This window comes from Colobus angolensis, unplaced genomic scaffold (assembly GCF_000951035.1).
Source record: "Colobus angolensis palliatus isolate OR3802 unplaced genomic scaffold, Cang.pa_1.0 Scaffold65, whole genome shotgun sequence".
NCBI lineage: Eukaryota > Metazoa > Chordata > Mammalia > Primates > Cercopithecidae > Colobus > Colobus angolensis.
In genome coordinates this window covers 723,643-739,611 of record NW_012120154.1, presented here as the reverse complement: position 1 = coordinate 739,611, position 15,969 = coordinate 723,643, and the positions used below count along the sequence as shown (strand labels likewise).

Below are 15,969 nucleotides of genomic sequence, written 5' to 3'. Positions count from 1 at the left end.
GCCAGGATGGTCTTGATCTCCTGACCTCGTGATCCGCCCGTCTCGGCCTCCCAAAGTGCTGGGATTACAGGCTTGAGCCACCACGCCCGGCCAGATTATTCATTTTCTAATCAAAATGATCCAGATACGTTTCCATAGTAGCAAGAAAAGCTCTAACTGTGATTTGATCAGAACACTTACATTCAGCAATAAACATCACAGGCAGACACGGCATACTGCACATTCTGAGATGCAGAACAATTCCAACTTTGAAAGCTATTTTTCAACATCTGCTTTGGACAAGGATTGGGTAAAATACAGGATGGTGGGTAGAAGATTCATTTCTTAATGTAAGAACAGATCTCAAAATACTTTGATAAAATCTTGATTTAAAAGTTTATACTTGTGGGGAAAAAAAAACAAAAAAAGTTTATACTTGCTTTATTAGGTAAAGTATGACAATCCAAATTTCATCTCTCTTTCATTCAAAAATACTGTATACCATGTGCCAGTATCAGAAGCCTAATTATATAGATTAATATATTAATCTAATTTTATAGGTTAATATATTGCCCTTGAGAAGCTAATAATCTAGTTAGGAAGACATATACATCTGACTGGTTCCAAAGGTCCAGTAAGAGACCACCAGCAGTGAGGAGGATGAAAGTTTTATTTTGCTTTTTTGAGACAGAATCTTGCTCTGTCACCCAGATTGGAGTAGAATGGCATGATCACAGCTTGTTGCAGCCTCGACCTCCTGGGCTCAATTGATCCTCCCACCTCAGCCTCTCAAGTAGCTCTGACTAAGGTGGGCACCACCAACGCCTGGCTAATTTTTTTTTTATTTTTTGTAGAGATGGGGTCTTGAACTCTTGGGCTCAAGCGATTCTCCTGCCTTAGCCTCCTGAAGTGTTGGGATTACAGGTGTGAGCCACCATGCCAGGCCTGAGAGTTTGTATATAACATACACGAACATGTCTCACCAAAACCCCCAAGGTCCAAATATTCAAAAGAAAATTGTTCATAAATATACAACGTACCCTTGAAGTTTGCTATCATATTCAATATCCTGAAGTTTTATTTAGGGTAAAACTTTCCATCCTGAATTCTGTCAATAAGGTTTACTTTCAAGCTCTCATTAAATAGCAGTCTCACCTATAAAGTATATATTCATACAGGTCAAAATATTCTATTGCTAGAAAATTTATGGCTCATATGTTTTATTTACTGATAAAGTCTAAAAGTCTTGACTTTTCAGAGAATGGCTTTTAGTTCACTGAGGCTTCATAACAGATGCTTTTTCATTTCCTATCATAAAGAAAGACAGTATTTTACTATATAGCTGTCATATTACTATCAGGATCCAGGTAACGGCTACAGCACTTCAGAACAAAACAGTAGCAATTTTACAAAACCAACACATTGCTAATGTTTTTGATCATTTAGGAGGCAAGTACTGGAGATATCAGTTTGCTATTACTTTCTATATTCAGTCTCTCCACTTTTACGAACATAAACAAAAGAAAGAAGTTCACATACATGCTATTTTTGGCAGACCTTTCATTCAACCTGCATCCAACACTCCTGTCAATTTCTTTTCACATACTATCATCCTTTGAAAGTTTTACGAAGTAGCTGGTCCAACAGATGGGTGGCTAGCCCTGCCCAACACATGCCGAAGGAAAAATAGCTCTTAGCAGGCAAGACAAGAAAATATTAAGTATGTCCCTTTCCCTCTTAAGGTTGAGAACACTGAGACTACCTAAGAAGAAAGCAAACAATCTTTTAACCTTTATAAAGTTACTGGACTGAGATGATCTCTAAGTAACAAGGTGATTTTAAAAAGGGAGACAGTTCAAATGCTAAAATCTAACCCTCAAGATAAAATAGGCACTTGCCCACACATAGCAAAGAACTGGAATAGAGAGGAAAAATAAATTCAAATTAGTGTAACTGGGAGATTTTTCATCAAAGACAGATGGAAAGCATTCGGATAAGCACACTATCTTGTTTAGAACACAAAGCTCAACAGATCTGTAGGAGGAAAAGGAAAGAACCTGAAAGACATAGCCTATATGCATAAAAAATGACTCATTACAGTCATATTAGTAAAACCAGAAAGAACAAAATGGTAGTGGTATCTATCTTCTTTGCCCCTTTCCTGATCATAAGCTTTATTAACCAGATAGCATCTGATCCTGTCTTCAACTGATGTATATCTGTGTCTTTCAACATACTACCTAAAATGCTCCCCAAGAAGAACAGTGAGACCAATTCTGCCAGAGACAGTATCTGCCAGAACCAAGAAGTCCTATTTCCCTTTGAGTGAAAGCCAGTGGATGGGGAAGAGGTCCCCAAATGCCACTTGTCTGAATCTTTTAAGATATGCTCTCAAACAAGAAAACACTACAGATTACATTTTAGTAGAGATCTAAAAATAGCAAAAGAACATTCCCTATTTTTAGATATCTGACTTCCAAGTGTAAAAACACTAAAAGAAACCATTAAAAACTAACTGTATTTTTTATTGGAAAACTGTTTTTAGAGATAAAATGTCAAAAATTCTGCCTTGTGTTGACTGACTCTTTGCTCAAACTTACCCATCTCCAAAATTCAGTCCTAATCCTATGTGTTCTTAAGGGCATTTCCACAGAACCAAAAGATGATACAGAAAGGATATACCACAAACGAGAAAGAACAGCTAAGAAAAAAAATTTAAAGATGCTTTCAGAAAAACAAAGAGTGTAGACTAGTGATTAAAGACAATGTATAAAACAGCAAAGCAATTTAATTGTCCTTCTTTTAAAACAGTGCCACAGACAATACAACACTTGATTAAAGAAGATGAATAGTTTTTTTCTCAAATAGGTCTCCTCGACTGAATAGTCTTAAAACCAGTAAGCATCTAATTCAAAGCTGTTGGAATAACTAGAATTTGCAATGAAAGAAAAATAAATAAAAAACTGAAAATGCAGTACATTTCTTCCTCCCCATTTGACCAACTTTTTTTAAAGAAGTCTATGGCAAATAAGATTTGTAGGAAATTATTAGCAAATTAGGAAATTAGGATCTATGGGAATTACCTGATTGTACTGCCATCATTAACATCTCAGGTTCCAGTAGAGTCATGACGGATTCTTCCAGAAACAAAAGTCCACAAATATACTGAAGAAAGTCAAAGTCACAGAAGAAAAGCTGTCTTGAAAGGCTATGGGAAAGCTTTCACAAACTCAATCTGATGCCTTACGCTCAAATCAGACTGTGAGAACTCACTCCCCTTCTCAGTGCAGTTACCAATTTATCCACCCTTCAGGCGAGTCAAGATGACACAAAGTTGAATTACTGCCGACAGGAAACCAAAAAGCTCTCCAGTTAAGACATACTAAGTGTGGTTAGAACAGTGAGTGAGCTCCTCCCCTTGCTATTCGTCTCTGGAGGAGGGGAGAGACATATATAAAGAGACTTTCAGAAAACAGATCAACTACTTTTTTCCTCTCTTTATAAGAGAAGATGAGGTTTTGTTCAAAATCCTACTATAAAAGACTGTTGGTAATGCAGTTTAGTGGAACAGATTAAACACAATCCAAACAACTCAACCTCATGAAAGAAGCAGTCCAATTACTGACCCATTGAAGAGAGGTGGGGAAGAGGATTAAACACATATAAACACATATATACAAAATGTAAGCTGCATAAATTTTCTGAAAAAGAATTCCAACGGCTTTTTTATCTGTGGTATTTATAGATAACAGGCTAAGGAAGTTGAACATTTAACTACAGAAGCTCAACTATTTCTCCACCCCCACTCCAATTAAAATATCTGTTTCAAAAAGTCATCTGAAAACATTCCGGAGCTGTAATCTGTCTTTCAGATCTGTCAATCCCCTAAAAGAGCCTCTTACTTATGCTTATATTAGATATATGGTCTGTGAATAGAGAGCATACTGATGTTATTTGATTTTATTTACTTTTTTTGTATGTTTGAGGCAGGGTCTCACTCTGTCTCCCAGACTGGAATGCAGTGGTACAAACATGGCTTACTGAAACCTCGACCTCCCAGGCTCAACAGCTCCTCCCACCTCAGCCTCCTGAGTAGCTGGTCTCAAACCCCTAGGCTCAAGCGATCCACACACCTTAGCCTCACAAAGTGCTGGGATTACAGGCATAAACCACCACTTCCCACAGCACCTTTCATTAACTGATATTCAAAATAATGATATTAAGATTACTTTAAGCCTATCTGATTGACTTTTTAAAAGTTGGAAACTAAGAATCCATGTTTGGTATGTTTATCTAGAATTCCTCAATCTTTCTGGTTAACTATTAGCCTGTATGTGAAAGCTGGCTGCTGCAAACAGCCCAGCGAATACCTTAATGCTTACATAGTAAACAAGTGGTAAATAAAAGCACTAGGAAACCTTAAGAGAGAAAATAGTCTCAGAATGACTGAAGGCAATATTTTGTTATTAGTAAAGAGAAGCAATGCAGATTTGGGGTGAGGAAGACTCAGTACAAGAGAGAAAAACTTCCTTCCTTTCTCACTCCAAGAACATCATGTTTAAAAGAAAAGCCAGAAAAGCTCTATATAGAACTGTGGGAATGACTCAACAGGCAATAAGTAGCAGCCAGTGTGGGCTAAATGCTGCTCTGGGAAGGCAGAAGCATCTCACTGGCCCCTTCTGGCAACCAAATTCTCAAACTGACTTATGAAAAACAGGTAAATTTCAACTTTGAGTCTACATGACAGTCTGGTCAAAGGTTAGCAATTAAGGGAAAAGCATCCCAAAAAGTTTGAGAAGATTGAGAGATTGAGTCATTCCTTGGTCCTTATGTGGGCTGTATAATTTGCTGTGTGAGGAGTTTCTTGTCTTTTTTTTTTTTTTTTTTTGAGAGACAGGGTCTCACTCTGTCTCCCAGACTGAGTACAATGGCATGATCTTGGCTCACTGCAGCCTCAACCTCCCGGGCTCAAGTGATCCTCCCACCTCAGCCTGCCCGTAGCTGGAACTACAGACACATGCCACAACACCCAGCTAATTTTTGTATTTTTAGTAAAGATGGGGTTTCACCATGTTGCCCAGGCTGGCCTTGAACTCCTAAGTTCAAGTGATTCCCTTGCCTCAGCTACCCAAAGTGTTGGGATTACAGGCTTGAGCCACCACACCTGGTCTTTGTTAAATTTACTTTGTCTCTCTAGTAATGAGGGTTTTCAAATGAAACCAGTTTTCACAGTTCGGTATTTACAGGAAAATAAATACAAAATTTTAAGATTACTGCACAGAAGATGGTAGGAAGGGCAGAGGACTGTCTCCCTCCTGCCAGAACTGTTCACCCTAGAAGAGAGCATATAATGCTACAGTGTCAATACTCCAGCCCCACAGGAGATACTAAGAGTCATGCGATAGGAGTAACAAACATAACATCTCAGTTGATTTGACTTTTTCTTAGCAATTCCACACCCATTATTTCACTAGCACTTTGAGGTAAAAAGAGTTAAATAAAAGAAAAATTATTTTTTAAACAGTAATCTTTAAAAAATAAAACAAGCAGCAATGTAATCTTTCCCAATTGCTAAGATTTTGCAGTTACTCTCAAGAGTATTAGCACAGCAACATTCACTGTGAAAATTCTAAAAGTTACAATTCTAAAAGTCTGAACCCTTGTGAAAGCTTCAGTTCCATTACGTTTTTGTGCAAATCAGTAACACTTCATAGAAAAAGAACTAAAGTAAACTTTAACAAGGGCTCTGCACAAATGAAGATGACTTCAAGTTAACAGCACCAAGGGAATGAGAGATAATGATCTTAATTTCCAATAGAACAAAAGCTTTGCTTCTAATCCTAACTAGCAAATCAACACAAATTTGATATGATCTACAGTCTCTATTAATTCACTCTAAAGGGACATTATACTGCAGGATATCAATATAGTTGCTTTTTTTTTTTTTTTTTGAGACAAAGTCTCACTCTGCCACTCACGCTGGAGTACAGTGGCACAATCTCGGCTCACTGCAACCTCCACCTCCCAGGTTCAAGTGATTCTCATACCTCAGCCTCCCAACTAGCTGGGATTACAGTCACCCACCACCATACCCAGCTAATTTTTACATATTTTTTTTTTAGCTGAGATGGGGTTTCACCACGTTGGCCCAGGCTGGTCTTGAACTCCTCGCCTCAAGTGATTCACCAGCCTTGGCCTCCCAACGTGTTGGGAATCCAGGTATAAGCCATGGCACCTAAGCTAGTTTTAAATTTTTTAACAGTTTTGGCAGTTATTAACAATTTTTTTTTTTTTCTGAGACAGAGTCTTGCTGTGTCGCCCAGGCTGGAGTGCAGTGGCACGATCTCGGCTCACTGCAACCTCCGCCTCCCGGGTTCAAGTGATTCTCCTGCCTCAGCCTCCTGAGTAGCTGGGATTACAGGCGCACACCAGTAGCCTGGCTAATTTTTGTATTTTTAGTAGAGACGGGGTTTCACCATGTTGGCCAGGATGGTCTCGATCTCCTGACCTCGTGATCCGCCTGCCTTGGCCTCCCAAAGTGCTGGGATTACAGGCATGAGCCACTGAGCCTGGCCAACAACAACTATTTTCTTAACGTAACTATAATATTTTCACACTTAAATTTTATAAATTCCTTAATATCAGTTAAACAATCAGTGTTCAAATTTTCAGTTATCTCTCTCTCTCTCTCTTTTTTTTTTTTTCAGACAGGGTCTCACTCTGTTGCCCAGACTGGACTGCAGTGGAGTGATCTCAGCTCACTGCAGCCTCGACCTCCCAGGCTCAAATGATCCTCCCATCTCAGCCTCCCAAGTAGCTGGGACCGCAGGTACATGCCACCATACTCAGCTAATATTTAAAATTTCTGTAGAGATGGGGGGCGTCATCATGTTACCCAGGCTGGTCTTGAAATCCTGGGCTCAGGCAATCCTCCCGCCTCAGCCTCCCAAAGTGGCAGGATTACAGATGTGAGCCACGTCACCCAGCCCAGGTAAAAGTTTTTGACAGTAGTATTTCACAGGTGGTAGTGTGTACTTGAGCAATAGCTTCTGAACTGTGTTCCTTCTCTTCAGCCTTGTTTCTACTAAAAACCATCCTTGTTACCAACTGACTGTTATTTCTCTTTGAAAATTCAGTTTAAGGTGCTGCCTTCTCCATAAAGCCCTCTCTGATTCCTGGCACTCTCCCCATCTTTCTCACAGCCTCCACGGATATGCTAACTACCCTAACCCTCCTTTAGGCTCCCCCAGCACCTGTGCCTGCCTCCGTTATTGTTCTTTACCGCATGGCTTAATCCTAGCCAGGAGGGGTGGTGGCTCACACCTGTAATTTCAGCACTTTGAGAGGCTGAGGCAGGTGGATCAGGGGTTCGAGACCAGCCTGACCAACATGGTGAAACCCCATCTCTACTATAAATACAAAAATTAGCTGGGCATAGTGGCATATGCCTGTAATACGAGGCATATTGTAATTTGAGACTCTGTCTCAAAACAAACAAACAAAGAAACAAAAAATTCCTCTGCATTCCCAAATCTTGCTCAGTGTCTGACATATATGACAGCATTCATAAATGTGTGCCAAGTGTAATGAAAAGCCCTTATTTATCACAGAAATTCAAATGGCATGGGGAAAGTTCATAACAAAAAAAATCATTACCTACCCAGAAAGGGCAGGTGCTAAAATTTTCATTAGAATACATACTGAAAGTGTTATTACTTAGAAAACTACATAAAGTATTGAAGTATGGAGTTAACACAAAGACACTGACAATAATACCCTCAGGAATATTAAGCCTTAATGATAATGAAAATGCTGAAATTATAGGGAATGAATAAGAGAAATCAGAAAAACAGAGAACTTTGGCTCACCTACAGAAAAATCTTTAAACACAGAAAGCTGTCAATTTCACTAATATTAATTTCTATAATAAAATGTAATTTACACATGTATACACAAAAGCAACAAATTTATTTTTATGAACTCTGTGGGATTTCAGAGAACAGAAATGTAATCCAGTTCCTGTGTCCATTTCTGATTTGAGTTCTTATAAGCGTACGCATCAGTTTATTGAGGCTCAGCTCTACAAAAAATCTAGTCATCATACCCAAATGTCATGGGCTCCAACCAGTTAAGACTTTCCCCTAGATACCTCGTATTGGGCACCACTCAAAAGATAACATAACCCAGCATGCAGGCAAGTTGCTACAGGTCCTGAGGCAGCTTCCATTTCCTGTGACCACAACCTACTGCTGATGAAGTACTGAGTCAAGACCTGCAAACCTGGGAGTATCACACATTACCACAGGTATGTTCTTCCTTAGGCCCAGGACAGATGATGGCTGTGTGTGTGTGTGTGTGTGTGTGTGTGTTTCTTTTTGAGATAAGAGTTTTGCTCTGTTGCCCAGGCTGGAATGCAGTGGCATGGTCTTGGCTCACTGCAACCTCCGCCTCCCGAGTTCAAGCGATTCTCCTGCCTCAACCTCCCAAGTGGCTGGGATTACAGGCGCCTGCCACCACGCCCGGCTAAATTTTTGTATTTTCAGTAGAGACGGAGTTTCACCATGTTGGTCAGGATGGCCTTGAACTCCTGACCTCATGATCAGCCTGCCTCGGCCTCCCAAAGCACTGGGATTACAGGCATGAGCCACCATGCCCGGCCTAGGTGATGGCTATAGTTTAAGCTCACTTTTTAAACATTTTTATTTATTTATTTTAAGACAGGGTCTTACTCTGTTGCCCAGGCTGCAGTGCAGTGGCACCATCATGGCTCGTTCATACTTTAAGTCTGAAATAAAGTACTCGTTTCACATTACTTCTTCTCAAACTCCCTCCACTGATATACTGACACTCTTCTAGTTCCTTTGTGACAATTTTCCCCAATAACCTCTGCCTCCTCTTCCTCCTCCTGATTTCTCCTCCTCCACCCCCAGCCCTGTCTTCACACATGCTATTACTTCTTTCGTTTGTCAAACCACTACTTACGCTTTGGATCTCTGCTTAAATGTCTCTTCCTCAAAGAAGCCTTCCTTACATTAAAACCCTCACTATTAGATCTGTTATTCTGTTATAACAACTTGTGTTTTTGTTTTTTTAAAAAGCAATTACCAAAGTTTGTAACTATGAATTAGCTCATCTAACTCTTTGTTGAGTCTTTGTCTTTCATGGAATTTCTCTAGTTCCATGAAAGAAAATAAGAACCTTATCTGTCTTGTTCATTACCCTCTTTCCAATACTTAGCACACAGTGCTAAGATCTTAACAATCACAGAATAATTTTTCCAACATTAAAATGGTCAAATTCTTTAAGTCAATATTTCCACTTCTAAGGAAATAATCTGAAATGCAAAAAATGTTTTAAAAGATATTTATCCAAACATTAATGTAAGTGTGAAAAACAGAAAATGACTCAATTGTCCAACTAAGGAGAAAGTAAATAAACGATGGCACAGAACAGAATGTTATACACCCCATTAAGAAAGGCTATTTATAAAAATATTTCAATAATACGAAAAAAGCAGGACACAGAATTGGGTCTGTAGTATTAGCTCAGTTATTTTAAAAACATACATTTGCAAGAACACTAGAGGGATATAAACCATATGCTAACAGCGATTTTCTCTGGGAGATGGGATCCATTAGAATTTGGGCTTTTGTTTTTGTTTTGTTTTGTGTTGGAGCAGGAACTCTATCTGGTATCTGTTCTCCAGGGGCCTAGCATAACATGTGATGAATAAGTAAGAATGAGAAATTGATTATCACTAAGTACTGGAATGAAGTAGGTTATGAAATTCTCTAAGTCACATTATAAACAGAATCATTTAATCAATTGACACGCCTAAGATTGGAGGATTTTCAACAGGGGACCTAATCTAGAAAATCCTCGAAAATCAGGCTTGGTGAGGAATATAATTAACAAATCTCTTTCCTTTCCCCAAGAAATGTTGTAATTTGGATCAGAAACTGCCTACTCAAAATTTTTACTTCTCCCAGCAATTAATTAGAACCTCTTGTGCAACATTATGGCATGAAAGGATACGGTTCGTACCCTTACAGAAAAAAATACATGATCTGCCCTTTATTCCACAGGCTGCACATGTGAAAACAAATGGATACTTCTTAAATCTTACACAAAGGAGGAGAAAAACCACTGTGAAAGAGGAAAGGTCCTTTTCACTCCCATTCTCCTGATGACTTTTCTTTACATAGCTCTTCCTATCCTATCCAGCACCTCAGACCACAGACACACATAGAACTGCACCTTTACATCTCTCAGAACAATATCTGAGATCAGCAACAACATTTAGAAAATAAAATTTTTGTAAAAGGTAACATTTACAATAGCATTAAAACATACGAAGTGTCTAAAAATAAATCTAACAAAAGATGTGTAAGATCATCACAGAGAAAAATTTTAAAAACCCATTGGGAGACCTTACAAAAGATCTACATAAATGAGGAAAATACATATTTACAGTATAATCTTCTAAAAATACCAGTTTTTCCTAAATTGGTTCATAGATGCAATGCAATTCCAATCAAAATCCCATAGTGATTTTAAATTTTATATGGAAATGCAAAGGACCAAGAACAGGCAAGAATGAAACTCTTGAACAAGAACAAGGTGTGAGGACTTACTTCTCCCATACAACAGGGCTTATTACAGTTATCATAATTAAAACTGTGAGGGCAGGAATACACAAATAGCCCAATGGAACCAAAGAGTGAGCTCAGAAACATACCCACATAGCTAAGTCCCTGATATACGAAAGAGGTAGCTCCGTTGATTAGTGGGGAAAGAAGAGGATTTTCAATAAATGGGAATCCACTTGAAAAAAAAATTAACTTGTGTCTTACCTTATTCCTATACGAAAAAATATTTCCAGAAACACAAGACACAAAACTCACAAACTATAAAAGACTCACATAAATTATATTAAATTTAGAAATTCTCTTTGTGTTTTGTTTGTTTGTTTTGAGACGGGGTCTTGCTCTGCCACCCAGGCTAGACTACAGTGGCATGATTATAGTTCATTGTAACCTTGAATTCCTGGGCTCAAGCGATCCTTCTGCCTCAGCCTTCCGAGTAGGTGGGACTATAGGCATGAGCCACCATGCCCAGCTCATTTTTTTGAGAGAGGGGGTCTTGCTATGTTGCTTAGGCTGGTCTTGGACTCCTGGCCTCAAGTCAGCCTTCCGCCTTGGCCTCCCAAAGCACTGAAATTATAGGCATGAAACACTATGCCCAGCTAAATTTAGAGATTCTTAATCAAAAGACAGGATAAATAGAAAGAAAAAGACAAATCCCAAGGTGGGAGAAGATGTCTGCAATATATTTAAGCAACAACAAACTAGTATTCTGGAAATTTAAAGAACTCTTATTCAAGAAAAAACCAATACAATAGAAAGAGTAGGTAAAAGACTTAACTTGCCACTTCACAAAAGAGGAAATACAGGCCAGGGCCAGCATGGGCTACATAGCAAGACTCTGTCTATACAAAATATAAAAACTGAGTCAGGCATGGTGGCACACTCCTGTAGTCCCAGCTATTCAGGAGGCTGAGGCAGGAGGATCATTTGAGCCCAGGAAATCGAGGCTGAAGTGAGCACCATACTCCAGCCTAGGCAACAGAGCAAGACACTATCTCAAATATATATATATATATATATATATAATATATATATTATATATAATAATGGAAAGTGATTTCTTTCACCAATTATATATACATATAATTGGTATATGTATAAAATAATTGGTATATATGTAATTGGTAAAAGAAATCACTTTCCATTATGATACACTGATTCAATGGATGACAGAACTCCTTGAGCTGAAGCCTAAGGGCTTAGTTCATTACACAGATGTTTCCAGGCTTCTCCAAGCCCTGGCTAGATAGGATCCACAAGCAGATCAACTTTTATCTTTTAGACCTAAGTTCTCAGCCTAGATGATAGAGGAGTAATATTTTAAAATACATCTTGAAAGTTTTTATCAACCTTTTACAATTAGGTCAGTCAAGATTGGGTTAACCAAAGGCACCACCTCTCTTTAAGGCTCCAAGTTCCTCTGTTTAGGAAATGAAGGTGTCAGGACCTTGACTGCCTACTGCCCCATACAGACCTCTGCTAACCTACTGAATTTCTTTCTTTTTTTTTTTTTTTTTTTTTTTTTTTGAGACGAAGTCTCGCTCTTGTCGCCCAGGCTGGAGTGCAGTGGAGCAATCTCCTGGTGCACTGCAACCTCCGCCTCCTGGGTTCAAGCAATTTTCCTGCCTCAGCCTCCGGAGGAGCTGGGATTACAGGCGCCTGGCACCATGCCTGGCTAATCTTTGTATTTTTATTACAGATGGGGTTTCACCATGTTGGCCAGGCTGGTCTCAAACTCCTGACCTCAGGCGATCCACCAGCCTCAGCCTCCCAAACTGCTGGGATTACAGGCATGAGCCGCCACACCCAGCCACCACTGAATTTCTATACAATACACGCTTCTATGTGAAATAGATCAAAGAAGTACATTTCTCACTCCACTCTCTCAACACACGGTACACCCATTCATGAAAAAGCACCTCCTCTAACTCTAGAATTTATTCTGTTCTAGAGCTCCACACTTTCCAATTTCACAATCTTCTCAAAGACTTTCCATTTCTGCTCCTATCGTTACCTCCCAAACAAATGACCATGCAAAAACCTACTGTAAAATATAAGGATCTTCTTACCAGCCTCTTTCCTCCAGAGCTGAATGCTGGAGAGTAACAAAATTTAAGAGGTAGGCAGAGAAAGATAGCAAAAGCTCTGAACAGCAAAGGGAGTGGCTGGAATGGTAGAGCTTAAAAAGCTGCAAAAAGGTAAGTCATAGATATCTGTGGAGGAAAAGTTTCAAGTCTGAGGGAGAAGCCAACCATGTCAAATGATGTAAAGAGGTCAAGCAGCGTAAAGACTATAGAGGGCTGATTTGATCTACAGCAAAAAGAACACAAATTACTGTGGCAATGGCAGTTTCTGAAGACAGGTAGTGACAGAAGCCATACAGCATTTCGAGTCTCTGGAATATGAGAAAGTAGAGACAATGACTGTAAACTATTCTTTCAGGAACTTAAATACTAAGGGAAAGTTAAGAGTTGCTGGGAAAGATTTCAGTTAATTTATATGCTAAGTGGAAACACTTCAGAGAAAAAGGCTGAAGATACACAAACACTTTGGGCCCAACAGAAACAGCTGCCTTCTACTCCACTGAGAAAACAGAGTTCTTACCTGTTTTCTATTCATGGATTCATTCAATAAATATTTAAACTATTCATTGATTCATTCAATAAATATTTATTGCCGGGCGCAGTGGCTCATGCCTGTAATCCCAGCACTTTGGGAGGCCGAGGCAGGCGGATCATGTGGTCAGGAGATCAGGACCACCCTGGCTAACACGGTGAAACCCCAGTCTCTACTAAAAATACAAAAAATTAGCTGGGTGTGGTGGCGGGTACCTGTAGTCCCAGCTACTCAGGAGGCTGAGGCAGGAGAATGGTGTGAATGTGGGAGATGGAGCCTGCAGTGAGCCAAGATTGCGCCACTGCACTCCAGCCTGGGCGACAGAGCGAGACTCCGTCTCAAAATATAGTAATAAATAAAATAAAATAAAATAAATATTTATTGAGTGCCCATTATGATCCAGGAGTTGGGTATATGCCAGTGAACAAAATAAAGTTTCTGCCCTCAGGAAAAAACTATTAAAGGGGAGAAAACAGACAATACACACACACACACACACATACACACACACACAATGACAGATAAGAATAACTGCTTTGAAGAAAAAGCAGGATCGAGAGTAGCAGGAGGTGCTATTTTAGAGAAGACAGGCAGGGAAGGCCTCCCTGAGGAAATGACATTTGTGCAGGAATTTCAGTGAAGGCACAGCAAGTACAAGGCCCTGGGATAGGAACAGGTTTGATGTGTTCAAGAAATAGCAAGAAGTCAGTGTGCCTGGGAGCTAAGGGATAAGGGTAAGAAATGATGTCAGAGAGAGGCTGGGCATGGTGGCTCACGTCTGTAATCTCAGCACTTTGGAGGACAAGGTGAGTGAATAACTTGAAGTTAGGAGTTCAAGACAAGCCTGGCCAATATGGTGAAACCCCATCTCTACTAAAAATAATTTAAAAATCAGCCGGGTGTGGTAGCATACGCCTGTAATCCCAGCTACTCAATAGCTCAGTAACGAGAATCACTTGAACCCTGGAGGCGGAGGTTGCAGTGAGCTGAGACCGTACCACTGCATTCCAGTCTGGGTGACAGGGCGAGACTGTCTCCCAAAAAAAAAAAGAAATGGTGTCAGAGAGAATACCAAGGCCACATAATAAGTACTATGATTTCATCATAAGCCTCACAGAAAAGCATTGAAGAGTATTCAGAGTAGCGTAGCAGTGTCTGATTTCAGTTTTCAAAGGCTCACTATTGCTGAGTGAAGAATTCCAATTACAATATAGGGTGATGAAGTAAGTTGATAAAGGGCAACAGTGGCATACTGGCTCACGCCTGTAATCTCAGCACTGTGGGAGGTTGAGGACAGGGGCAGAGGGGATCACGTGAGGTCAGGAGTTTGAGACCTGCCTGGACAACATGGTGAAATCCTGTCTCTACTAAAAATATAAAAATTATCCAGGCGTGGTGGCGCATGTCTGTAATCCCAGCTACTCAGGAGGCTGAGGCACAAGAACCCCTTGAACCAGGGAGGCAGAAGTTGCCGTGAGCCGAGATCACGCCACAGAACTCCAGTCTAGGTGACAGAGCAGGACCCCGTCTCAAAAAAAAGATAGGGAACTGGGAAAACCAAAAGAGGGGCATCTGACACTAAAAATGAGTTAGGAAAGGCTTCAAGAAGAGTGAGGGGTTTTGAAAAGGCTTGACATTTATTTACACCAGCATGGGACAGAAAATACTGTATAAAAATATACCATTTAAGGCCGCGCCTGGTGGCTCACACCTGTAATCCCAGCACTTTGGGAGGCCAAGGCAGGCAGATCATGAGGTGAAGAGATCGTCAAGAGACCATCCTGGCCAACATGGTGAAACCCCGTCTCTACTAAAAATACAAAAATTAGTCGGGCGTGGTGGTGCATGCCTGTAGTCCCAGCTACTCAGGAGGCTGAGGCAGGAGAATTACTTGAACCCAGGAAACGGAGGTTGCAGTGAGCCAAGATCGCGCCACTGCACTCCAGCCTGGCAACAGAGCAAGACTCCGTCTCAAAAATATATATATACCACTTACATCTACAAAAAAAAAAAAAAAGATATCCAGGAATAAAACTAACAAATATTTGTATGACTTTTCCGGAGACATTCACAAAACTCTGTAAAGACATTAAAGAAAACCTATTTAATTTAAGAGATAAAACAAAGTAATGGATAGGAAGATTCAATATTTAAAAATGTGTATTTTCCTACCCACTGTTTTTGTTTGTTTGTTTGTTTGTTTGTTTAAGAGACAGGGTCTCACTATGTCTCCCAGGCTGGACTGTAGTGGTGCAATCATAGCTCACTATAATCTCAAACTCCTGGGCTCAAACAATCCTCAAATGTCAACCTCCCAACATGGCGGGATTATATTCTCCCCACTTACCTATAAACAACATAATTCAAATAAAAATTCCAGCGAGTATACCAAAAGACATATACAAGAATTCCATAGTGGCATAAATCATAATAGTCCCAAAGTGAAACAGCCTAAACATCCATGAACAGTAAAATGGAAAAATAAATTGCATTTTATTCATACAATGAATTGATTAAACAGCAATGAAAATAAACTCTACCCACACACAATCCAACATAAAAAAATTTCAAAAACATAAAGAAAAGAAACCACTAACAGAATCACATGGTATGACTCCATTTTTATAAGGTTTCTTTTTTTTTTTTTTTTTTTTTTTTTTTGAGACGGAGTCTCGCTCTGTCGTACAGCCTGGACAATGGAGGGAGACTCCATCTCAAAAATTAAATA

General features: G+C 39.7%; 1 protein-coding gene across 2 annotated transcripts in view; it reads right to left on the bottom strand.

The window, feature by feature from the left end:
* MKL1 (megakaryoblastic leukemia (translocation) 1) overlaps window positions 1-15,969 on the bottom strand; it is a 176,770-nt gene that overhangs the window by 117,134 nt on the left and 43,667 nt on the right. The window contains exon 1 of one of the 2 annotated variants that reach the window (XM_011964168.1): window positions 3,063-3,368. The exons of the other annotated variant lie outside the window; for it this stretch is intronic. Coding sequence (XP_011819558.1) covers window positions 3,063-3,108 — 46 coding nt within the window. The 5' untranslated portion in view covers window positions 3,109-3,368. Of the gene's footprint in view, window positions 1-3,062; window positions 3,369-15,969 lie in introns of those variants that run through there. 2 annotated transcript variants of the gene reach the window in all.